Below are 25,867 nucleotides of genomic sequence, written 5' to 3'. Positions count from 1 at the left end.
CTGGCGGCGTAGTGTGTTACTGATGGTAGGCTTTGTTACTTTGGTCCCAGCTCTCTGCAGGTCATTCACTAGTTCCCCCCGTGTGGTTCTGGGATTTTTGCTCACCGTTCTTGTGATCATTTTGACCCCACGGGGTGAGATCTTGCGTGGAGCCCCAGATCGAGGGAGATTATCAGTGGTCTTGTATGTCTTCCATTTCCTAATAATTGCTCCCACAGTTGATTTCTTCAAACCAAGCTGCTTACCTATTGCAGATTCAGTCTTCCCAGCCTGGTGCAGGTCTACAATTTTGTTTCTGATGTCCTTTGACAGCAGTGGAGGCTCCTCAGAGGAGAAAGGGGATTTCTTTAAAAAATTAAAAATTGTAAAACATTAAAAAGTTATCCTTTTTAGATAAAACTACACTAAATATATTCATGTCACCAAATAATTGATTAAAACACACTTTTTTGCAATGAAGGCATTCAGTAGCCTCAACACTACTCTGTAAAGTAGCACCATGGTGTAGCCGGAGGACAGCTAGCTTCCGTCCTTCTCTGGGTACCTTTACTTCAATGCAAAACCTAGGTGGCTCATGGTTTTCACCCCCTTCCATAGACTTACACAGTAATTGTGACAACTTCTAGGGGACATCCTCCAACCTATCAGAGCTCTTGTAGCATGAACTGACATGTTGTCCACCCAATCAAAGGATCAGAGAATGAATCTAGTACTGAAATCATAAGCTACAGCTAGCTATCACTGCAGTGCATAACATGTGGTGAGTAGCTGACTCAAAGAGAAAGAAAGACAATAGTTGAACAGTTTTGAACAAATTAATTTATTCCAAAATGAAGGAGAAGCGAGAGAGATATTTTGTCATTATTTTCACTTTCAGTTTCACTTATTTAGCTAGCAAATGCAGCTAGCTAGTTTAGCCTACTCAAATTCCCTGCTCAAACATAGTGATGCTATGTTAGATAGCTGGCTATGACTATCCAACACAACACTGGAACTCTTCCAAGTCAAGATAAGCTTTTGGTTTTACAAATGTATTGCCACCGGGGCCCGCCGGTGTAAGTGCTAAACTGCTTACAGACTGTACACTGTAACGTCACTGCATGACTGTAGTGGGTTTACTAACGCTCTAGTTCTTTTAGCTATGTTGACAATGATGTTGCTTTAGCTAATATTGTGTGTAGCGGTTATGATATGGTTTGGCTTGGAAAGGTTTTTTCACCTGGTCACATACAGCTGATGTGTTGTGCATTGAAGTCCACAAGCGAAGGGAATAGGTGGGAGGAGGAGAGCGCATCTATCTGAGAGAAGGAATACACCGTGGCTGTTTTGAAAGTGAACTGTGTCTACGCGTGATCAGGGGTGTATTCATTCTGCCGATTCTGTTGAAAAACGTTTCTTAAACGGAAGCAAACAGAAAGAAACGGGGATAAACATGCTTGAATTTGTTCAATAGAAACTCTAGTTTGCAACTGTTGCATTAATGATTACACCCTAGATCAGATAGATGCAGGCAAGAGTGTGCAAGTTGGTATTGAATGTGTCACTGTCTGTCCATGTGTCACTGTCTGTCGCCTAAACATTTTCGACCTGTGTGCACCTACGTTGTAAACTTTCATTCATTGGCTAGGTTTTAGGAACCTCATGATGGTTACAGGGAAAATGTGAGTATCATGTAGTAAACCTATTGCTGATACATTGAGCTGGGTGAATGGAATATGAATGAGTCATCCAATATGCTGTAATAGAAATAAGGCCATGCTCAGAATATTTTTGTTGTTGTCCTACTTCATCTTAAATGGCACCGACCGCCACTGGTTCACAGAGTATGCGTGTGTGGATTTGCAAAAAGTAATCAACGTAAGGGCATTTCGTCTTTTTTCACCAAATGTTTTACCTAAGTCAAGTGTCATTTTTTGTTGATTTCATATTGAATTTACGTTAGTTGACAAGTCAACCGAATGTAAATCAAAACTAAACGTTGAACTGACGTCTGTGCCCAGTAGGTAGCCTCTCACTACTGCCAACAGACCCGTTGGCCAAAAGCCTTTTTTATACTGAAATTGCTGGCTATGTCCTCGATCAGTCCAACTGTGCTGAAACCAGCAAGCGTATTTCTGTAACCACCCGAATAAAACCTTCCAACCTTGGCCACTGTTACATGCAGTATGTTACGGCTCGGTTGGATTGTGGGAAAAGGGTTTAATAAGGGTTGGGCTTGGGGGACTTGTCAGCACTGCTACACATGAGTGGTCTTTACAGTATAGCATCCTGTGCCAACCAATCAGGATGATTATAGTGGATTTTGTGAGATGTGAAGTTGGGGGAGTCGTTGATGGTAATATACAGTAAATGCCAGGGTGATTGTGGTGTTGCTGGTCCTCTGCTAACAGCATTTCCAGGTTTTACAGCTAAAAGGCCAGCTCAGCTCAGCATCAGGAGGGTGTGGTTGACAGACACTGCATCCAGCCATGAGCAGAGCAGAGGCACAAGCACCTTCAGCAGCTGGTTCTGAGGTAGACTTACTGAAAACTCTGAGGGCATGGTCCTTTCTTAGCATAAAGTAACTTAAGGTCAGGAATGCAATATTTAATGTGGAAAAATGTGCTTTTGAGCCTCTCACACCATTATTTTTGACATGTTCAGTTATGGTTGGTTGTGCACTGAGTGAACAAAACATTAGGAACATGCTATTTCCATGGCATAGACTGACCAGGTGAATCGAGGTGAAAGCTATGATCCCTTATTGATATCACTTGTTAAATCCACTTCAATCAGTGTAGATGAAGGGGAGGAGACAGGTTAAATACTTATTTTTAATCATTGAGACATGGATTGTATATGTGTGCCACTCAGAGGGTGAATGGACAAAACAAAAGTTTTATGTGCCTTTTGAATAGGGTATGGTAGTAGGTGCCAGGTGCACCGGCTTGAGTGTGTCATGAACTGCAATACTGCTAGGTTTTTCACGCTCAACAGTTTCCTGTGTGTATCAAGAATGGTCCACCACCCAATGGACATCCAGCCAACTTGATACAACTGTGGGAAGTATTGGAGTCAACATGGGCCAGCATCCCTGTTGAACGCTTTCGACACCTTGTAGAGTCCATGCCCTGACGAATTGAGGCTGTTCTCAGGGCAAAAGGGGTTGTGACTCAATATTTGGAAGGTGTTCCTAATGTTTTGTTCACTCAGTGTAATTTTAGTCTTGGTGGAGAAAAAGACCCTTGAATAGAATAGTGATTATAGCATTAACTTGACATCAATATCTGGGATTGGGTGTTGAAGCTCAGCAGTACACTCATTTGTCACATCAGCCCTCAGCCAATGGCGAGCCATGAAGGTGGGTGGTGGCTGGTGGCTGCAGCAGTAGTGCCCTGAAGCCGGACCGAGGCTTTGAGTCAAGCTCCACCCCTAAATTTAAATTCTGTGAGTCACAATGGGAATGCTGCCCTGATAAATGAACAATTAAAGTGAAACCAATCATGGGAGTTTACACTGATCTCAGAATCTCATTAACCCACTTAGGAAATGTATCTCTCATCTCGGAGGAGAGGCCAGAGAGAGAGAGAGAGAGGGTGTCTTGGCAGAGTGGTGTGTCCATTGCAGTCAGAGCTTCAGGAAGGGTACTGTATGAGGTGTCTCCAAAAGCCCCTCACGTCTCACCCTCCCCAGTTTTTAAAGATCTAACAGGTTTTTATAGTCAGTGTCCAAGTCATACTACAATGGGAGCAAGTTAGTCATTCTGTACCTAGTAGTGTTGAAAATTTGTGTTTTTTTGTTAACTCATAAAAATAACTTTCAAGTAATTCAGTGTAGGAGCATCAAGGGAACCTGAAATGATCCCGCTCTCTGTCACCATTTCTTTTATATTCTGGTTTTCTATGTTTTTTTCTAATTCCCATATTATTATTAAGAACAGGTACACCTGTAGGTGACCTTAGGTAGTTTAACATCTAGACAGAAGTAATATTTAAAATGGGATTTTTTTGACAGAAACAGATATTGTCTCTCTCTAGTCAGCAGGAAGCAGATTGTGCAGTCAACGTTTCTACCTGTTCTTGATTATGGTGATACTGTTTATCAAAATGCAGCTGCCTTACTCTTCAACCCTTGGATGCTGTTTTTCATAGCGCCCTTTGTTTTGTGACAGGAGACAGTTTTATTTATCATCACTGTATTTTTAACCAAAATTATGGCTGGACATTTTTGAAGTCACGTAGATCACATCGTTATGCTCTTTTTGTTTACAAAGCCCTGCTCCACAAAGTTCCGAATGACCTAATATCACTGTTAAGATTTTAAATGGCAAGTTATCAAACCTGTTCACAGGGTTGATTAACTCTGGACACTCCTTTGGTGTCTAGAGAGATAGATAAATCAGATTTGAATTCCCTTGCACCATACGTGTAGAATTATCTACAACCCTCTTTAAAATTGGAGGATTTGGTTCCTCTAAGGCCTTTCAGATGGTTGTTAGGATACCTTTTTACTGAAGAATTTGTCTGTTTTTTATGATTGTGTTTTGCTTTTCGTGTATTGTTGTGTATAATAACATGAATTTTATTGTGTATATGAATGTGTAGTTTAATGTGTTTATTGTATTTTAATGTGTATTGTGGTGCTATACAGGGCTCATCTGAAAAAGAGAACTTGGTCTCAGCATTGACTCCCTGCCAAAATTAAGGTTGAATAAAATTCATCACTGAGATACCATTGGCAGAAAAAGGGTTTGGCTATAACACTGTCTGCAGACATATCTTTAAATGTAAGTGAACACAGTCAAATTTGAATAAGTCTGGCAAAAAGTACTGAACAAGTATTGGACAATAGGATGCTATAGCTAATAAAGAAAATGGTGGCTTACAGGTTGGCTTGGTGGGGACTTGTGCCTGGTATCTTGAATGACACAAACTAGTATTGACTATCCTGTTAGGCCCTTGAGTGAGTCGCAGGTTTCAAAATTGGTCCTCTCCACCCCTGTAAGAAATGTTACGGTACGGATGCTGCTGAGGGGATGACTGATGGTAATGATGAAGGAGATGATGATGTGGATCAATGTTGGTGCTCTAGTTTCCCCCATATCACCCTCCGTCTTCTATTATGCTTTCCTGGCACAGCTTCACACTGTTCTGCATGGTTGTTCCTCCATGCTCCTGTCCCCAGGCACCGCTGTGCTGTGCCGTGCATATTGCTGGCTCTCAAACCTTCGTCTCCGTCACATTTAGAAAAATGCAGGAGAAATGCCAGCTGCTTCTAAAGGCACAATACACAATCTGAAATGACTCATCACTTGAATAAGATGAATGAAAGATGAGCTGGTGTACTCTCCAACACTGAATGAGAGTCATAGAAGAGATGACGCAGACTGAGTGCCAACCCTGCATCATACTCATTGAAACAGATTCGTTCAGACCCTCACCTCCTAGTGCTGTGAGAAGACTGTTGAAGCCTGTTGAAGGGTCAATAACCATAATGTAGTGTCCTTTCTCTGAATGAATCTTCTGAAAGTCTCTGCCAGCACTAACAGGAAAACTTCTTCAGCGGAGGCATTTTCTCTCGCACTCTCACCACAGTGACGTAAAAGTGTTTATCTTCAGCGTTATAAAACTTTGTCTGGTTGAGAGCTCTTCCTCCAGGGTCCGTGTGGTGTACGTCTGAGTATCTCTACACCTCTGATCCAACCCCTTCCTCTCCTCTCTATCTGCCTTCCCAGGATAATCATCCTAAACAAAAGGGGGATGATTAATTTTGTGCAGTGACGGAGAATCATGGTTGTGAGACTCAGCATATGGGACGTATACAGTGTTATGCATTTTTGTTGTTTCCTTAGGGAGCTGGACAGGGGGAAATATTGAATGGAAGTGTCACGTTCTGACCTTAGTTTCTTTTTATGTCTTTGTGTTAGGTTGGTCAGGGCATGAGTTGGGGTGGGTAGTCTATGTTCTGTTTTCTATGTTGTTGTATTTCTATGTCTGGCCTGATGTGGTTCTCAATCAGAGGCAGCTGTCGATCGTTGTCTCTGATTGAGAATCATATTTAGGTAGCTTGTTTTCCCCATTTTGGTTGTGGGTGGTTGTTTTCTGTTTTTGTGTTTGTGTCACCATTCAGGACTGTTTTGGTTTTCGTTATCATTCACTTTGTTATTTTTGTATTTTGTAGTGTTCAGTTTATTATTAAAATATGACGAACACTTACCACGCTGCATATTGGTCCGATCCTTCAAACTCATCAGACGAAGAGGACGAGAATCGTTACAGGAAGCCAGACCACTAGGCAAAAACTGGTTGAATCAACGTTGTTTCCACGTCATTTCATAAACAAATTCTATGTGATGACGTTATATTAACACTGGTGACGCTGGTGAACAAGCTGGTCAAGCTGGTCTGGCAAAACCCACCCATTATTATCATATTTCCCAACATACTCTATTACAGCTAGATTTTTTTGTGTGTGTTTTTGCATGTACTGTACATTGATTGATTTATTAATTGTATGCTACACAAAGATGAATGACATACATTTTTCTAAACTATTCCAATCTTTTAGTTGGATTCATTGCATCCGTTACTTACATTTTTATTTATTTTTATTTCAACTTTATTTACCCAGGTAAGTTAGTTGAGAACAAGTTCTCATTTACAACTGTGACCTGGCCAAGATAAAGCAAAGCAGTTCGACACATACAACAACACAGAGTTACACATGGAATAATTGATTGGGGTAGGGGTAGCCAGGTAGAAAGCATGGCCAGCCGTAGAAAAATGCTTATTGAAATTCTCAATTATAGTGGATTTATCGGTGGTGACAGTGTTTCCTAGCCTCAGTGCAATGGGCAACTAGGAGGAGGTGCTCTTATTCTCCATGGACTTTACAGTGTCCCTGAACTTTTTGGAGTTTGTGCTACAGGATGCACATTTCTGCTTGAAAAGCTAGCCTTAGCTTTCCTAACTGCCTGTGAATATTGGTTCCTAACTTCCCTGAAAAGTTGCATATCACGGGGGCTATTCGATGCTAATGCAGTACACCACAGGATGTTTTTGTGCTGGTCAAGGACAGTCAGGTCTGGAGTGAACCAAGGGCTATATCTGTTCCTGGTTCTACATTTTTTAAGATTACTTTTTTAAGATTGTGAGGAAGGCACTTTTAAAGAATAACCAGGAATAACTGTCACAGTGCCAGATTAACTCTACTGACGGGATGAGGTCAATATCCTTCCATGATACCCGGACCAGGTCGATTAGAAAGGCCTGCTCGCTGAAGTGTTTTAGGGAGCGTTTGACAGTGATGAGGGGTGGTCGTTTGACTGCAGACCCATTACGGATGCAGACAATGAGGCAGTGATCGCTGAGATCTTGGTTGAAAACAGAGAGGTGTATTTGGAGGGCAAGTTGGTTAGAATGATATCTATGAGGGTGTCGTGTTTACGGATTTGGGGTTATACCTGGTGGGTTCATTGATAATTTGTGTGAGATTGAGGGCATCAAGCTTAGATTGTAGGATGGCCGGGGTGTTAAGCATGTCCCAGTTTAGGTCATCTAGCAGCACGACCTCTGAAGATAGATGGGGGGCAATCAATTCACATATTGTGTCCAGGGTACAGCTGGGGGCAGAGGGTGGTCTATAGCAAGCGGCAATGGTGAGAGACTTGTTTCTGGAAAGGTGGATTTTTAAAAGTAGAAGCTCAAATTGTTTGGGCACAGAGCTGGATAGTAAGACAGAACTCTGCAGGCTATCTCTGCACTAGATTGCAACACCGCCCCCTTTGGCAGTTCTATCTTGTTTGAAAATGTTATAGTTAGGGATGGACATTTCAGGGTTTTTGGTAGTCTTCCTCATTCAGACAGGATTCAGACACGGCTAGGACATCCGGGTTGGCAGAGTGTGCTAAAAAAGTGAATAAAACAAACATAAGGAGCAGGCTTCTAATGTTAACATGCATGAAACCAAGGTTTTTTCGGTTACACAAGTCAACAAATGAGAGCACCTGGGGAATAGGAGTGGAGCTAGGCACTGCAGGGCCTGGATTAACCTCTACATCACCAGAGGAACAGAGGAGGAGTAGGATACGGGTAATGGTTACTGAAATGGTTGTTCCAGTTTAGATGGTCTCATTTATTCATAATTCTAATCCTGGCAGTCATTCTGAATGCAGATTTGGGGTGAATAGAAATTCCAATTGTTGGATATTCCTACTCTGGCTGGATTCCAATAGGAATTAAATATACCTTTGCAAGCCAGCATAATGTGACTTGAAGGCCTGAGGGGTCCACTGTATTAGGGAGAAACTCTTAAAGTAAGACCTACTGATGTACTGTCTTTAATAATTAAGCACTTTGATGCTGGTGACCAGTTTATGCTGGTATGCTGGTCACCAGTGTCCAAAACACATGCTGGTATGCTGGTCACCCGTGTCCAAAACACAGCGTATGCTGTGATCAGCCTATGCTGGTCTATGCTGTTTTTTTCAGCAGGGTAGTGAGACAGGTTCCAGGCTAATACTATAAAGGCATTCTCCTACAGTTTCTATACAATAGTACTCATTGTTTGTTGTGCATTCTGCGGGTGATTTGAACGACCAATAAATGTAAGTGTTACAGGAGTTAATACTGTAGATCAGAATAACCCCTCCCCCTCTCTCTTTTTCTCCCCCCCCTCTCTCTCTCGCTTCTAGCTATGTTCTGGAGTGCTACTGTGGAGTGATCGCTTGTAGCAAACTGAAGACAAATGAGATTTATAGATTTTTTTCCCTCACAGTTTCTTTACTCTCCCTCTTTTCTGTCTTTCCCTCGCTCTCTCCAATCATGCCACAACATGTCTCAGTTCCCTGCTATCATCAGCTTTGGACGGAGGAGCCTCTATCTGAGCCAGGCTACTGTGGAAAGAGGATTGTTGACCCTTCCTACCCACCCTGCTCATTCCCTGAGGACCCACCCTGTTCCTGGTTGGGTGTCACTCCCCGCTCTGCCTGGTGGTGGCCCTCGGGAGCTTTGAGCGCATACAGGTACGTTCAGTGCTCTACACTCCTATTGATTTCTGTCATTTCCTGTCACATTGTTCCATTCAATTAAATTGCTCAGTGGTTACATCACTTTGGATCATAAACATTAGTTGTACTGTAAGAATTGGCTAGACATTGGGAGACATGGTTTATCGATGGTTACTGGAAAGTTTTACACAGATCACGCAAAGGCATGCTTGATATTGTTCTTATTCATAGCCCTTATTGTTATTGTAATGTACTGTATCAGTATCAGACTCTTACATCAAATAGAATAAGTATGTCTGATGACAAGCCAATCTGAGGTCAGTGAATCTCCTGGCCCACACTCTTAGCATACAGAGGGCTCTGCCTGCTGAGAGGGCAGCAGTATTAGTGCTGAAGTCAGAAACATTTGATTTGATTGGAAGTTAGTGCTGCTTAAGCAGGGGAAATTAAATGTGACCTTCAATTTGATCAATTGACAGTTAGTTATTCTTTCCTGCATTTGATGTATTGATTTGAGTTGTGGTAAAGATAAGACAAGATAACTTTTAATAAACAATTCATTATGATTATCTAACTCATAATAATTGAATGTGTGACTATGTTGATTACAGAGTGAGGAACAAGATGAACATTTTTGATGTTGTTTCCAATGAAGGAATCAGAGAATGTAAATGCTCATCTTAAAACCTAGCCGAAGTGATTTAGGGCAAAGAGTATCTGTAGCTGAGAATTCATTCTTCTATGTATAATTTATCATGTAACTGTGTGTGTGTGTGTGTGTCTCGTCTTTATCTGTGTGTCCACCTGCAGAGTGCGATAGTGCAGCAGCCATGACGAACGCAGTGATGGGCGGTAGCTCGGACCGCTGGGTGCCCAACGATAGGCAGATGAGCATGCATGCCAAGTAAGCACGGGTGGCAGAACAACAGGGTACACTAAGCACCATGCTGTTATCTCTGCACTCTAAAAAAATATGTTTTATTTATTTTGACCTAGCCAGTTGGGTTGTGTGAATGACCAAACATGTTGAGTTGTTGTGATTACCCGAAACATGGGTTAATTTAACCATCAATTTAGTTTTGATTTACTTTCATGCTGGGTTGACCCAGCAGCTGGTTCTTTTGAATGTAATTTTCAGGAGGCGGGGCTTATTAGGAGCGTGGCTTTCTACATTATTTTTGGCCATCCATGAGAGCAAATGTCATACCTATTCATCATGTTAAGTTTTTACACTGCAGCGCCTCCTGAGTGGCGCAATGGAGATTCTGTGTTTGAGTCCAGGCTCTGTCGCGACTGGGAGACCCATGGCCATTGCACAATTGGCCCAGCGTCATCCGGGTTAGGGGAGGGTTTGGCAGGCAGGGATATCCTTGTCTTATCGTGCACCAGCAACTCCTGTGGCGGGCCGGGCGCAGTGCACCCTGACAAGGTTGCCAGGTGTACAGTGTTTCCTCCGACACATTGATGCAGCTGTCTTCCGGGTTAAGTGGGCATTCTGTCAAGAAGCAGTGGGGCTTTGTTGGGTTGTGTTTCGGAGGATGCTCGACCATCACCTCTCCCGAGTCCGTACTGGAGTTGCAGCGATGAGACAAGACTGTAACGACCAATTGGGGAGAAAAAAGAGAAACAAAAATACAAATAAAATGTTTGTACACTGCAAATGCATATTTTTCAAACATGATATATTATAATATAACAAGATTATTTACATTATGTACTAAAGTGGTAACTATCCCAACATTGGGATTTGCGTGACTCCTACTCCTTATGTGACTTCTACACGTGTGTAAGCCTCATTAAAGCTGTCCGTCTCCAACCTTAATACACGATAACAATACAACTGAACAGATGAACGGGAATGAAATTTGCTCTCACGGGTGGCTAAAAATAAGTTAACATCTGAAAGCTACACGCTTACTAAGCCACGCCTCCATTCTTATGATCTAACCCACTGGGACATATCTCAATAATCCAGCATCAAAAACCCTACCTTGCACTTTTTTAAAGAAAACAACCCAACTAAGAGACCCAATGCCTGCAACCCAGCAGTTGGGTCGTCCAAACAACCCAGCATTTTTTGAGTGTGGGTCAATTGCCTGCTGCATGGTGCTGTTAACCCTTCCATGCTTTCCCAGGCACCAACTTATTTTCTCCTCTCCTGTCTGCTTCCTTTTAATATTTTCCCTGGCTGGGACTCAGTGATAAGGAACAGTAAGTAGTAAAGCTCTCCCTCCATCTCTCCTTATCCCCCCACCCTCTCCACTGTTTCAATCTACTATTCTAATTTTTGATTGTATTTAGAGTGTATCTAGGGTATGTACAGGTAAATGTATATTCACTCCTGAATTATTGTATGTTCACATATGTTTGGACACAGGTAATGAAGGGTGTTTGCACAATGTGCACATGTGCATTAGGCCATTATGGTATTTGTTGTATTACGTTCTGTCTACTTTGTCTCTCTGTCTATTGTATACCTCTGTCAATTTGTCCACTCTTGTGTTTGAGTGTTATTTTGCATATGCATTTGATTTCTCACTCTATGTCTGAGTGTGTGACCCTGATGAGCTAAAAATGCATGCATGCATCATGGGTGCCTCAGCCCCAGACAGTTTTCCTGTGTGGTTGTCAGGGGCAACTGGACCAACCAGGCCAGTCCTGGTCCCGGCGCTCCGGACCTGACTGACGAGGAGAAGGAGATCATTAACGGTGTGATCGCCCGTGCTGAGAAGATGGAGGCCATGGAGCAGGAAAGAATTGGGTGAGGACTAAAGAGACATTCTGAGCTAATGGATTGGAACTCCATTGCACTGCCAACCTCAGTGTTGTTAAATCTCAGCTCTGCAAAAATACTGGACAAGATGATAGAATTACACACACGTCATTCCATCAGTTGGACTATTATTACCACATTTACCCAACTGAGCATGGATGTTCTACTGGTAATTGGCTGTAATGAGAGTTGTCCTGGCTGCTGCAGGCGCCTGGTGAACCGTCTAGATGACATGAAGAAGACGGTGTGTGGGGACGGGGTGAACCGCTGTCTGCTGTGTGGGGAGCAGCTGGGTGTTCCAGGGGTCAGCTCAGTGGTTTGTGAGGACTGCAAAAAGGTAGGGGGGTTGGAAAGATTGGCTTTTTGCCCCTTCCTCGATGGCAAAGACGCTTTGATTTTGCTGTGATGAACCATTACGGACCATGTTAGGCCACAATTGACCCTGAGAAATTAAATGGTAATATATATGTGACATTGTAAACATTAATACCTCTTTGTGAACCTGTGTCTTCTCTCCTGAAGCACATGTGCACCAAGTGTGGAGTGCAGAACGGCAGCCGGTCGCGCTCTGTGTGGCTCTGCAAGATCTGCAGCGAACAGCGAGAGGTGAGTATTTCTGCGTGACACACAGGGTGACAGGGATATGTCATAGCATGAAACGTTACGCTATGTGTCATAGTAAATTAAAAGACGTGGTGGGTGAAAGATACAGAGTGATGATTCACTTCTGTGAGACAGAGGGATCAGGGAGATTAACAGTGAGTGTACTGTTGGTGTCAAGGTTAAAGCTTATATGACACAGGCCATTATTTATGAACCCCAGGAAGACTATCTGTTGTCATGGCGTCAGCTTGATGGGGATCCAAATAAAGATGAAAGATTCTAAATAATCTCTTAGGTGTGGAAGCGATCTGGTGCCTGGTTCTTTAAAGGCTTTCCTAAGCAGTTCCTGCCCTCGCCCATGCCCATCTCCAAGTCCAAAGAGTCAAGTGCCCAGCGAGCCCCAGAGCCAGCATCATCTGACCCCAGGGCTGCAGCTGGTCATACCCGACCACAGGCACAGGCCAGAGGTAAGCAGGCCACACGGAGCAGTAGGAGTGGGGGTTGTGTCAGGTTGATTGCTTTCTTGGCTTGTGAGAGTGGCAAAGCAGATATAGACATGGTCTGTTTTCAGTAGCTGGCCAGGCAGAATAAAACCCATTCAGCTAACTAATTATAGCTAAATGGGAATGATGTTGTCCTGAGGTCAATATTCTATTTTAAAATGACTTGAAAGATAAAAGCGATGGAAAGCCCGAACAGTATCTACAATGTTTTATTTGTTTTATCTTTTGTACTGTTCTTTACTGATGTTGTTGACTATGAATATAGTACTACTGTTTTGTTGGGAACATATCTCAGTGGGCCATGCACACTTGGGAGAGGTCTTAATTCATGAACATGTACCACGTTCAATATGACTGAAGTCTTATCCAAAACGATACAGTTGACGGGGCAAAAATAAGAGTGTAGGTGTGAGAGAGAATCAGTGTCCTGTGCTGCCTGTCTCCCAGGTCCAGAGCAGAGTCAGGCTCCTAGTGCTAGCCAGCAGGGAGCAGGTGAGTCATTCAGTCATTAACCTTATAGCCACCATCTCAATGCACCGTCTCACCAGTTCAAACAAACATCACCAGATGTTGGGCCCTCCACTGGCTCCCAGTCACTCCTAACATTTATTTGAATGATTAATTTGTCAGCATTACCATTAAAGCCCAGGTCTGTTTCCCAGAATGAGCACTGTCACCTCCTTCTCAGACAGCAAGATCCAGGGGTGGGTGGGTTGACTTAGGCAGTGGGAAGTACATTCTGGGGCAAGGCTGGCACCTCCAGGGGGCTCTGAAAAGAGAGGTGGCATAGAATCTGCTCCCACTTGTAGCAGTGCCATTAGCATTGCAGTAAGATATCCTCAAAAAAGAAAGCTGGGGGAAAAGGTAGAGAAAAAATCCAGGCTTTAGGAAGTGATCAAGGTTGCCTGCCATAGTTTGTTGTACTGTATGTAGGTCAATGCTTGTGCAATGGAAAATCTGCAACATTAAAATGATTCAGAGACTAGGGAGCCATATGGATTCCACTGCAGGGCAGTCTCAGTGATACGCTGATGTGTGTGTGTATGTGTGTGTATGTGCGCATGTTTGTTAATGTGTGTAGCAGGACCAGAGGAACTGGGGCATGCTGGCAAACCACCTGTGGCCCCTAAGCCGTCAGATGTTCGCATGGCCACTGGTGGGACTGGTCATGGTTACAATGAGGGAGGTGCTCAGAACAGCCCAGTGGTGCTGCAGAAGGCTGTTCCAGTCCAGAGCTCCAGGCCCCCTCCAGCAGCATCGGCCCAGCAGGGTAGGGCAAAGATGGACCCACATCACCAGGCCAGCCCTGACACTGACACATACTTAGCATTTATAGAGGATAGAAATATGTGGTGTCCATCAGCAGATAAGAACACTAATCATTATCATGGTTATGGTTGTAGCTCCAATGGAGACGGAGGGAGGTGGCTACTCCACTAGCGCTGCTCCAGTGGAGGAGAGAGTGCCTCCTGCAGTGCGGGAGGAGAGGAGACAGCCAACCACCTACAACCCCCCTCCTGCTCGACAACAAGCCCCTCCGCCTGAGGAGGAGGATGCAAACAGCTATGACTCAGATGAGGCCAGTAAGTGACCAGCCTGTCCTTCCAGCTAGACCTCTTCAATATGGGCTATCTGTCTATTGTTGGATTTCCACCTTACTCAAGACTTCAGTGATCTCTCTCTATGGCTTCCAGACTGTTTTAAGTCAACATACACTGAGTGTACTAACAGCCCTTAGTTGTGGTTTACTGGGCATATATCACACCTCCTCGGGCCATATTGCTTAAATAGACTCAATATTAGGAAGATGTTTTTAACGTTTTGTACACTTTTTGGACTCCCCACTGGGCACAGACATCAATTTAACGTCTATTCCACGTTGGTTCAATGTAATTTCATTGAAATGACGTGGAAACAATGTTGATTCAACCTGTGTGTGCCCTGTGAGTCTGCTCTTTGTATTTATATTTGTTTACATAGTCATTCAGCAGACACTTTTATCCAGTCTGTTGTAGCATCTCCATGCTTGATCTCTTACTCCTCTGAGTCGGTGGCCTTTGTAGGGTTCTAAGCATATCAATCATCTAATAATACTAGCAGCCAGCATGCATCCTTCTAGTAGAATTCATGGAGATGTATTGGAGATGATATACGATACCAACCGTATATTATCCAAGCATTTGAATCAATATCTTGGGAGTAAAGTAGAACAGAATGTAAAACAATTCAATAGTGAGACATAAACTCTGTAATGGAACAATTTGAGTGTATGTCTCCCTTGCGTAATGGGAATCGTGTCATGACAGTCGTACGTCATGTTCCATGCCTCAAATGGTCTTTCCTTGCTCCCTGGGGGATGAGGTGTTAATTTACTTAATGGAGGTCCGGGAATTTAGAACAGAACACATTATTTGGGATACGAGAGCGCTGATGGGATCTAGATTTCCCTTGTGTTTGAATAGTTCCCTAATGTTATGGTAGAAATGGCAGAAATAGCATTGGTTCTGGTTCTCTATGGAGTTGGCAGTGCTAGGACAGCCAGGTTCTGTGGTACAGACTGGTTTCAATAGCTCAACTGCTGCTGACTAGATCAGTGTTAAATCTACTCACAGATGCCCTGGTTCTGTAGGCCTAATGGATTAAACAAGTACATTATTTGTTTGCATCTAGTTACTGTAGATAGCATTATATTACACAAATTAAATGTGTGCATTTTCGCCCTAATCTAATAATAAACTTTCCTGTGCTTTATGTTTTCCTGCCATTTGAAATGTTGCGTATTAGCTCAGTGATGTCTAATAGCTAAAGAGGCTGATTGGAGTCAGAGAGATTTAAGTACACAGGCCACTAGAACTACAGGCTTTAAAAGCTGGCCTCCCGACCATTACTCAGCAATGTGGTGGTTTGGAGCTGTTGGAGGTTTACTGTTTTAGATGAGGGGGATGATAGATTTAAACCTATTGATTATTAGTATGATCCCAGTTTCACCCTCCCTAAACATCCATGCATAGAATCCCATTTAACTTCTCTGTTTTCATTTCTGTTTGAAGTGGGATATTTTCTAAATGTATTCCTTTGTGAGTCATATTTTTTCTTTAGTTTATATTTCAGTAATATTCTGCTGGTTTTTAATGGAATTTCCTGTTTCTAATATTTGAACGGATGCTGAACCTATTTCATCTGTTTACAGTCCATTTAGTCTGCAGATTTACTGTTGGATTATTTATTTATTTCTTCTTTATCAGTTCATCACTTGATTTTCTGTTCTTTGGTCTACCCTCTGGCGTGAAGCTCATATCGCTATTACTGTAGACTAGGCCTCTCCAACCCTGTTCCTGGAGAGTTACCCTCCTGTAGGTTTTTCGCTCCCACACCAGTTACTAACCTGATTCAGTTTATCAACCAGCTAATTATTACAATCAAGTGTGCTAGATTAGAGTTGGAGTGAAAACCTACAGGACGGTAGCTGTCTATGAAAAGGGTTGTAGACATTCTCAATATTTTCTGATACTCTGAGAATCAATCCTAGTCTAGACTCTATTTACAACCCAGTGCCCTCAATATAAGATGTACTGCTAGTGTCTGTGTTCCACTGTTTGTTGTCTGATCTAATGACTGTCCTGGGTGTGTTTCAGCCACTCTGGGCGGCTTGGAGTTCAGCTTACTTTATGAGCAGGAGAACAACAGTCTCCACTGCAGCATCCTCAAAGCCAAGGTATCCCTAACTGCACTCATTCACTCACTCTGAGCCAATTACACTGAAGTGGCCTGTGTTAAGAAGCTGCTGCTGCAGGAGTTTATTTTCCTATCTTGAATAGGGGCTCCTGGTCCCTGCTGTCCTGTCTGGTGACATAAAGAGTCTTGTCTTTCCCTCAGGGACTGAAGCCCATGGACTCGAACGGACTGGCTGATCCCTATGTCAAGCTGCATCTACTGCCAGGGGCCAGTAAGGTGATAGATTTCACTTTCCTTATTTTCAACCTGGGAGTTAATATATGTTTGTGTATTTGTTATGGTGTGTGTTATGATTCAGAAAAATGTGTTATGCTAGGATACACGCCCATTAGCTCAAGCCTGCCACCATAAGGATTATCCATTGTACTACACATAAAGATCCCTTGCCTCTCTCCAGCCTCAGATATAGAAGTGCTGAAGACCAGTTGATTGAGTTTCTTATCTTTATTTATTGTATCTACTCTCATGTGCTGCAGTCCAACAAGCTACGCACCAAGACCCTGAGAAACACCCGTAATCCTGCCTGGAACGAGACCCTGGTCTACCACGGACTCACAGACGAGGACATGCAGCGCAAGACTCTCAGGTGGATACTTAAAGCAGTGAAACAACACACGCCTGTTCACTAAACATCAGGATAACCTGTCTTGTTGTCTACATTTGTTGCCGTGGTTTTATCTACGGGCTTAATTGTTTTCATTGACATGATTTCCTCCATAGACGTTATGATCCAATATTATCGATGTACTATCTTGGTTGATGTAGGATCTCTGTCTGTGATGAGGACAAGTTTGGGCATAATGAGTTTATTGGAGAAACTCGCGTTGCGCTGAAGAAACTGAAGATCAACCAGAAAAAAACCTTCAACGTGTGTCTCGAGAGAGTTGTCCCTGTGAGTATGTTAACATGCTACACACGTTAGATAAATATACAGTAAAAGTCCCATTTGTTTGTATGTTTGATTGGACCACCCATATTCTTCCACAGACAAAGAAGACTGCAACAGCTGGAGGGGCTCGAGGCATTTCGCTCTACGAGGATGAGGTATTGGTGTTTGACCTGCGTGTGTGGGCATGTAGATTACCGCTACGTGTCTTCATGCAAATCATGTCTTCATGATATGATTTTTAAAAAATGTCACTCTTCCCTCCTCTCTCCCCCATCTCTCTCTCGTCCAGGGTGGGAAGGAGGTTGGAGATGTGGAGGAGCGTGGTCGTATCTTGATCTCCCTCACGTACAGCACCCAGCAGAATCGTCTCCTCGTGGGTGTGGTGCGCTGTGTTCACCTGGCCGCCATGGATGCCAATGGATACTCTGACCCATTTGTCGAAATGTCAGTCTGTTTCACTGTGATTCCTATCAGGCGTCATTACAAACAAAACCTTTCCAGTGTTTAGTATAATTTTTTCAATCAAAATCAATACAAATGGATTATGTCAAAGTTTTTCATTTGCATAGCAGAATATATCTGTTTTGCAATTTACTTTCCTATCCCCAAATGCAGGATGACAACATCAAACTAATATGATCTATTATATGATGTGTTAGATGCCTGAGACCTGATATGGGGAAGAAGGCCAAGAACAAAACAAATATCAAGAAGAAGACCCTAAACCCAGAGTACAACGAGGTCAGTCTCCCATGGAATAATAATACAAGACCAAAGTAACCATCTGACAGCAGTACTTTGCTTGTGATTGTAATGTTTAAATGCCTGTCAAAACATCAATGTATTGATTTGTGTATCGAAGTTAATGACATTTATTGGACATTGTGAGGGGGATGATTTCTCTGTTGTTGTGTTACAGGAATTTAGCTATGACATCAAGCACAGCGACCTGGCTAAGAAGACCCTGGACATCTCAGTGTGGGACTACGACATTGGGAAATCCAACGATTACATCGGTACGATCCATAGGAGATCTGGTTGAGATCTAGTATACCTTGTTGAAGTTTCCATCTGTTGTGCCAGCCCTCTCACCCCCCTATCCCTCCCTGTTGGTCTGCTGTAGGTGGGTGCCAGCTGGGCATCACAGCCAAAGGGGAGCGGCTGAAGCACTGGTATGAGTGCCTGAAGAACAAGGACAAGAAGATAGAGCGCTGGCACACCCTGTTGAATGAGAATCCTGTCAACAGCAACTAACCCCTATTAGAATGAGCAAAGTCATCTCCCTCAACACTCAGCCCCCTCTCCTTTCTCACATTACCCTCTCTAACCTCCCCAAGAACCTTTAATATTGGACTAACCAGTAGTCTTCCTGTCTGGCTGTCTGCATTCTTTCCTGCCCTCAACCCAACCCGCCACATGCACCTTTCCCATCCTCCCCTGTTGTCCAAGATGTGATATTCCCATCTCATGTCTCTCCCCCTGTACTGAGACTTATCTGGAAAGACTCCCCCAGAGGCAAAACATGGTATACTTTAAAATCATCCTTCAAAAACAATTTAGGGATTCAACAATTTAAGGCAAAAAATACATAAATAAATACCTTTGAAGATAATAAAAACAACAGCTTGACATTGCATTATACAGTTGCATTGAGATAATCATGGCAGTTGATGATGTTATATACTGAACTTGACACATCCTAAAGGAAACCAATTTTGAAATGCACTAGCACAAAAGATGTTGAAGCAATATGTTATGGAATTCTATGTGGGATTACAGCTGCAGCACCCATGGAACTATGAAGTTCATTAGACTGGCAGGTTGTAATCCTTGATTTCTGGTAAAATGACATCATGCAGTATTATTACCACTTGTATGAGCATGCAAAACCACATGAAAACACACCGAGGACGCACAGCTGCCCTCTGAACTATTTCAAATGTTCCTAAAGTCACGTTTATTTAATGATATCTAATGAATATTATGGCATTCTCATGAAGAAGGTTTATGTGTTGCAGAATTTCTGAAGTTAAAGATAAAAATAATCTGGACTATGGGAATGATTCACAAAACACTTGACTGACATTTAGTTTGGAGAGAACATTGATTATGTTTTAATATATTACATACTAAATAGGCCATTCAAATCATATATTTTTATTTCAGTATCAGTTTAAATATTTTGAATGATAGCACTCCTATTAGAAGAAACTGTGCTCACTTTCTGCCAAGTGTTCACTTTGTTCTTATTTGAGTCATGTTTATAGAGGTAGTGGGAACATGTTACATTTTTGATGAGAATGTTTGCACTGAAAAGTTGAAAATCTGGTTCAGTTCTTTGTTTACGGTGAAGGAAGAGAGGAGACAGGACAACATTATTTCCCTGGCTAGTAATGAGAAGTATACTATAACAGGTGTGGTTTAAATGAATGTTTACTGAGGTTTTTTACTGACTGATATTTTTACATTGAATGCACATGATCAGATTTTTCACTGACACTTAAAGCCTGCTCCACCTTAGTCACATTAAATAAGACAACATGGGTAAGGCTATGTCATAAGTAAACGTGCTGCTTGCATGTACTGTGCTCGTGACCCTTGTGTTTTCTGTGGCTGGAGCAGTCACACACCCCAACCCGCTCCTCCCCGCAATGCACCCCCCTTAACCCACTCTGGCCGCCTCCATTCGTTCTTCATAATTTTTTGCTGCACCAATCACTCAAAATTTTGCCGGGTGACTGTTAACCAATTAGCGTAATTCAAGGAAAGCACATCTTATACCATAGAATGACCTCAATTTATACAGCTGTTTGCAAGTTTCTCAAAAAAAAACAATGCATGAGAGATCTTGTGGTTCATGATATATACATTGACTTAAGAAACAAATTATATTGTAATTTGATGATTTGTCTCTAACCCTTAACATTGGTCCAAATGCTTTTTTTTAACACTGAAGTCCACAGCAACATACATTTATTTATGCAGCATGAATATCAGGACAATTATTGTTATCATTAGGCTAACAATGGATACATTAATTGATGTACCGGGCAACTTTAGACCCTCTTCGGAGCATCCTCAGCTTGGTAATGTGACAGGGATGAGAGCAAAAGCTAGGACCCTGTACATAGAGCTCAGATAACGCTTAGAGGGCTGATTATTGTGCGTAAACAGTCAAGCACATTAACAAATGGATCTCACCGATTAGTTCCTGAAGGTAGAAGATTAAAGGAGATTAATCTCATCCATAGAGTGATGCATTTTCACCAAGTGCTCTGTCTCCTCCTTTGATGGGTAAAAACAGGGGCTCCCACAGTCATGAGAGCCTCTGTCTGAACTGTATTGTCCTGCTGTTCACCAGTAGCCACAATTTCAACTTTATTTTGTTGCATATGCACTTGGTTTTCACTGGTTCTACTACGGTACTATTGTAGCCTACCTGTTCTGTTTTTGATCAGTTTAGTGGTCTTTAATCTTAATTAGTTTCTATTCACTTTTCTGGATAGTAAGTATCGCTAAACCTAAAGAGGATACAACTGTTCTCCGTTTTGTTCTGCCTACTCTATTTAAATGAATTGTTTGTTGGTTTTTTGTAAATAAGTAGTGCATGGATTTGAGAGAAACAAAATATAAGTATCTGTGTATGTTTGCATGTAAAGATTTTACAAGGAGTTAGGTTTACACAGATCAATAAAAGCTAGGTCAGACTTGTGAGATCATTATCTTGTGTACCGTCTATGGTCTTTGTAGGGAGATTTATTTTGTGTGTGTGGTTTTGATGCTACATGTTGCGTTGAGCCTAAGAACAGCCCATTGGGCATATACCACACCTCCTCGGTCATTATTGCTTATAAATACACTGAGTGTATTAAACATTAGGAACGCCTGCTCCTTCCATGACATAGACTGTCCAGGTGAATCCAGGTGAACGCTATGATCCCTTATTGATGTCACTTGTTAAATCCACTTCAAATCAGTCTAGATGATGGGGAGAAGACAGGTTAAAGAAGGATTTTTAGACCTTGAGACATGGATTGTGTATGTGTGCCATTCAATTCAAATCAAATCAAATTTTATTTGTCACATGTGCCAAATACAACAGGTGTTTCACCTAACAGTGAAATGCTTACTTACAAGCCCTTAACCAACAATGCAGTTAAGAAAAATACCTGCTAAGTTAAAAAAAATCATAAAAAACAAATACAAATAAAACAAATTGATAAGTACATTTACATTTACATTTAAGTCATTTAGCAGACGCTCTTATCCAGAGCGACTTACAAGTACATACATTCATACTTTTTTGTACTTGTCCCCCGTGGGAATCGAACCCACAACCCTGGCATTGCAAGCGCCATGCTCTACCAACTGAGCCACACGGGACCAAAAATAAGAAATAAAAGTAACAAATAATTAAAGAGCAGCAGTAAAATACAATAGCGAGGCTACCGGTACAGAGTCAATGTGCGGGGGCACCGGTTAGCTGAGCTAATTGAGGTAATATGTACATGTAGGTAGAGTTAAAGTGACTATGCATAAATAATAAACTGAGGGTAGCAGCAGCGTAAAAGGGGGGGGGGGGCAATGCAATAGCCATTTGATTAGCTGTTCAGGAGTCTTTTGGCTTGGGGGTAGAAGCTGTTTAGAAGCCTCTTAGACCTAGACTTGGCGCTCCAGTACCGCTTGCCGTGCGGCCTGGTATAGAGGTCCTGGATGGCAGGAAGCTTGGCCCCAGTGATGTACTAGGCTGTTCGCACTACCCTCTGTAGTGCCTTGCGGTCGGAGGCCGAGCAGTTGCCATACCAGGCGGTGATGCAACCAGTCAGCTCTCCATGGTGCATTTGTAGAACTTCTTGAGGATCTGAGGACCCAAGCCAAATCTTTTCAGTCTCCTGAGGGTGAATAGGTTTTGTCGTGCCCTCTTCACGACTGTCTTGGTGTGTTTGGACAATGTTAGTTTGTTGGTGATGTGGACACTAAGGAATTTGAAGCTCTCAACCTGCTCCACTACAGCCCCGTCAATGTTAATGGGGGCCTGTTCGGCCCTCCTTTTCCTATTGTCCATGATCATCTCCTTTGTCTTACTCACATTGATGGAGAGGTTGTTGTCCTGGCACCACACTGCCTGGTCTCTGACCTCCTCCCTATAGGCTGTCTCATCGTTGTCGGTGATCAGGCCTACCACTGTTGTGTCATCAGCAAACTTAATGATGGTGTTGGAGTCGTGCCTGGCCGTGCAGTCATGAGTGAACAGGGAGTACAGGAGGGGATTGAGCACGCACCACTGAGGGGCCCCAGTGTTGAGGATCAGCGTGGCGGATGTGTTGTTACCTACCCTTACCACATGGGGGCGGCCCATCAGGATGTCCAGGATCCAGTTGCAGAGGGAGGTGTTTATTCCCAGGGTCCTTAGCTTAGTGATGAGCATTGAGGGCACTATGAGGTTGAACACTGAGCTGTAGTCAATGAATAGCATTCTCACATAGGTGTTCCATTTGTCCAGGTGTGAAAAGCCAGTGTGGAGTGCAATAGAGATTGCATCATCTGTGGATCTGTTGGGGCGGTATACAAATTGGAGTGGGTCTAGGGTTTCTGGGATAATGGTATTGATGTGAGCCATTCATAGAGTGAATCTGAAAAACAAAATAGTGCCTCTGAACGGGGTATAGTAGTAGTAGGTGCCATGCGCACCGGTTTGAGTGTCAAGAACTGCAACGCTGCTTGGTTTTTCAACGCTCAACAGTTCCTGTGTGTATCAAGAACGGTCCACCACTCAAAGGACATCCAGCCAACTTGACACAGCTGGGGGATACATTGGAGTCAACATAGGCCAGCATCCCTGTGGAACGCTTTCCACACCTTGTAGAGTCCATGCCCCAACGAATTGAGGCTGTTCTGAGGGCAAAAGGGGTTGCAACTTAATATTAACAAGGTGTTCCTAATGTTTTGTGCACTGTGTCGGTCATGATTCCTCCTTATTTCTTAAATGGTTCTTCATCAGCTATTAAAAGGTCAACTCCACCAATTTTCAACCTAACTTTCACCATCTCCAGCTCAATACCAGTGTCTACATGTTAAAACTGCACATTTCTACATTTTGTAAAAAAAATAATTACGTTAAAAGTTCCTCCCAATAACATCATCAAAAGTTAAAACATTTTACAAACAGTGATTTTAAACACTATAGATTCGCGGTGACGTGGGGAGCAGAAAACACCCTCCCTCTGGCTAGGAACTCGATGCAGGTTATTGTTGTAGGTTATTGTTCTGCTGAAAGGTGAATTCCTTTGTCTATGGTAAAGCAGACTGAAGCAGGTTTTGCTCTAGGATTTTGCCTGTGCTTAGCCCTATCCCATTTCTTTTTATCCTGAAAAACTCCCCAGTATTTGCCAATGTCAAGCATACCCAGATGGTGATGCAGCCACCACCATGCTTGAAAATAAAGAGGCAGTTACTTGGTGATGTGTTGTTTTGGATTTGCCCCAAACATGTTTATTTGCAATATTACTTTAGTGCCTTGTGTAAAATATGCATGTTTTGTATATTTGTGTTCTTCTTTTCACTCATTTAGGTCATTATTGTGGAGTCACTACAATGTTGTTGATCCATCCTCAGTTCTCTCCCATCACAGCCATTGAACTCCGTAGCTGTTTTAAAATAGCCAATGGCCTCATGGTAACATCCCTCAGCAGTTCCATTCCTGTCCTGCAGCTCAGTTCAGAAGGACAACTGTATCTGTGAGGTGTCTGGGTGGTTTAATACATAATGCACAGCATAATTATTAACCTGACCATGCTTAAAAATATATAAAATGTCTCATTTGTTATCATTACTGCACTTTTTAATGAGGCTTTCAAAAACCTCCCTGGTCTTTGTTGTTGAATCTGTATTGAAATGCAATACTTGACTGAGGGACCTTACAGATGTCTGTATGGGGGACAGAGAAAGAGTTAGTCATTTAGAAATTGTCAACCCCTATTATTTCAGACTGAGTCCATGTAACATTTTTCGTGCTTTATTAAGCCAGATTTTACTCCTGAACTACACTATAATGTATATATGAAAGTATGTAGACGCCCCTTCAAACTAGTGGATTCAGCTATTTCAGCCACAACCGTTGCTGACAGGTGTATAAAATCGAGCACACAGCCATGCAATCTCCATAGACAAACATTGGCAGTAGAATGGCCTTACTGAAGAGCTCAGTGACTTTCAACATGGCACCGTCATAGGACACCACCTTTCTAATAAGTCAGTTCATCAAATGAATGAGCAGCCCAGACAACTGTAAGTGCAGTTATTGTGAAGTGGAAACGTCTAGGAGCAACAATGAGCCGCAAAGTATTAGGCCACACAAAATCACCAAACAGGAGCGCCGCGGTTGCAACACTTACTACCAAGTTCCAAACTGCCTCTGGAAGCAACATCAGCACAATAACTATTCGTCGGGAGCTTCATAAAATGGGTTTCCATGGACCAGCAGCCGCACACAAGCCTAAGATCACCATGCGCAATGCCAAGCATGGTGTAAAGCTCGCCGGCATTGGACTCTGGAGCGGTGGAAACGCGTTCTCTAGAGTGATGAATCACACTTCACCATCTGGCAGTTCGACGGACGAATCTGGGGTTGGCGGATGCCAGCAGACCGCTACCTACCCGAAGGCATAGTGCCAATTGTAAAGTTTGGTGGAGGAGGAATAATGGTCTGGAACGATTCTAGACGATTCTGTGCTTCCAACTTTGTGGCAACAGTTTGGCGAAGGCCCTTTCCTGTTTCATCATGACAATGCCCCTGTGCACAAAGCAAGATCCATACAGAAATTATTTGTTGAGATCGGTGTGGAAGAACTTGACTGGCCTGCACAGAGCCTAAATTGGAGTGCAGACTGCGAGCCAGGCTTAATCGCCCAACATCAATGCCCAACCTCACTAATGCGCTTATGGCTGAATGGAAGCAAGTCCCTGCAGCAATGTTCCAACATCTAGTATAAAGCCTTCCCAGAAGAGTGAAGGCTGTTACAGCAGCAAAGGGGGGACCAACTACATATTAATGCCCATAATTTTGCAATGAGATGTTCGACAAGCAGGTGTCCAACACTGTTGAATTGACGTCTGTGCCCAGTGGGCAGGCTTCTCTGATTTCTCCAACCGGCAGCAATTTCTCCCACAAACTGTTGTTTATTGACTTTATTCTAAACTACCGGGTAAAGCAAGTACATGCAACAGGGTTGGTTATGTTTCTACTTGACACTGCATAAATACAGTGCATTCGGAAAGTATTCAGACCCTGTGACTTTTTCCAAAATCTTTTAACTTGGCAAGTCAGTTAGGAACAAATTCTTACTTACAATGACGGTCTACCCTGGCCAAACCCGGAC

The 25,867-nt window shown here is 42.8% G+C and overlaps 1 protein-coding gene across 2 annotated transcripts in view; it reads left to right on the top strand.

The window, feature by feature from the left end:
* Positions 1-21,211, top strand: part of LOC129853591 (rabphilin-3A-like) — a 39,072-nt gene extending 17,861 nt beyond the window's left edge. Inside the window, exons 2-19 of one of the 2 annotated variants that reach the window (XM_055919786.1) lie at positions 8,821-9,001; positions 9,797-9,890; positions 11,186-11,197; positions 11,619-11,747; positions 11,967-12,096; positions 12,282-12,365; positions 12,658-12,829; positions 13,947-14,135; positions 14,269-14,448; positions 16,501-16,580; positions 16,742-16,816; positions 17,077-17,186; positions 17,366-17,492; positions 17,588-17,644; positions 17,779-17,933; positions 18,149-18,230; positions 18,409-18,505; positions 18,613-21,211. In XM_055919786.1, the coding sequence (XP_055775761.1) occupies positions 9,817-9,890; positions 11,186-11,197; positions 11,619-11,747; positions 11,967-12,096; positions 12,282-12,365; positions 12,658-12,829; positions 13,947-14,135; positions 14,269-14,448; positions 16,501-16,580; positions 16,742-16,816; positions 17,077-17,186; positions 17,366-17,492; positions 17,588-17,644; positions 17,779-17,933; positions 18,149-18,230; positions 18,409-18,505; positions 18,613-18,743 (1,884 nt within the window). In that variant the 5' untranslated portion in view covers positions 8,821-9,001; positions 9,797-9,816 and the 3' untranslated portion in view covers positions 18,744-21,211. The remainder of the gene's footprint in view (positions 1-8,820; positions 9,002-9,796; positions 9,891-11,185; positions 11,198-11,618; positions 11,748-11,966; positions 12,097-12,281; positions 12,366-12,657; positions 12,830-13,946; positions 14,136-14,268; positions 14,449-16,500; positions 16,581-16,741; positions 16,817-17,076; positions 17,187-17,365; positions 17,493-17,587; positions 17,645-17,778; positions 17,934-18,148; positions 18,231-18,408; positions 18,506-18,612) is intronic. The other variant, XM_055919787.1, reaches the window with a different exon arrangement.
* Positions 21,212-25,867: the final 4,656 nt, after the last annotated feature.

Source organism: Salvelinus fontinalis, chromosome 4, assembly GCF_029448725.1.
Source record: "Salvelinus fontinalis isolate EN_2023a chromosome 4, ASM2944872v1, whole genome shotgun sequence".
In the NCBI taxonomy this organism is placed as follows: Eukaryota; Metazoa; Chordata; class Actinopteri; order Salmoniformes; family Salmonidae; genus Salvelinus; species Salvelinus fontinalis.
Note: the sequence above shows the minus strand (reverse complement) of the source record. Positions and strands in the feature narration are given on the sequence as shown.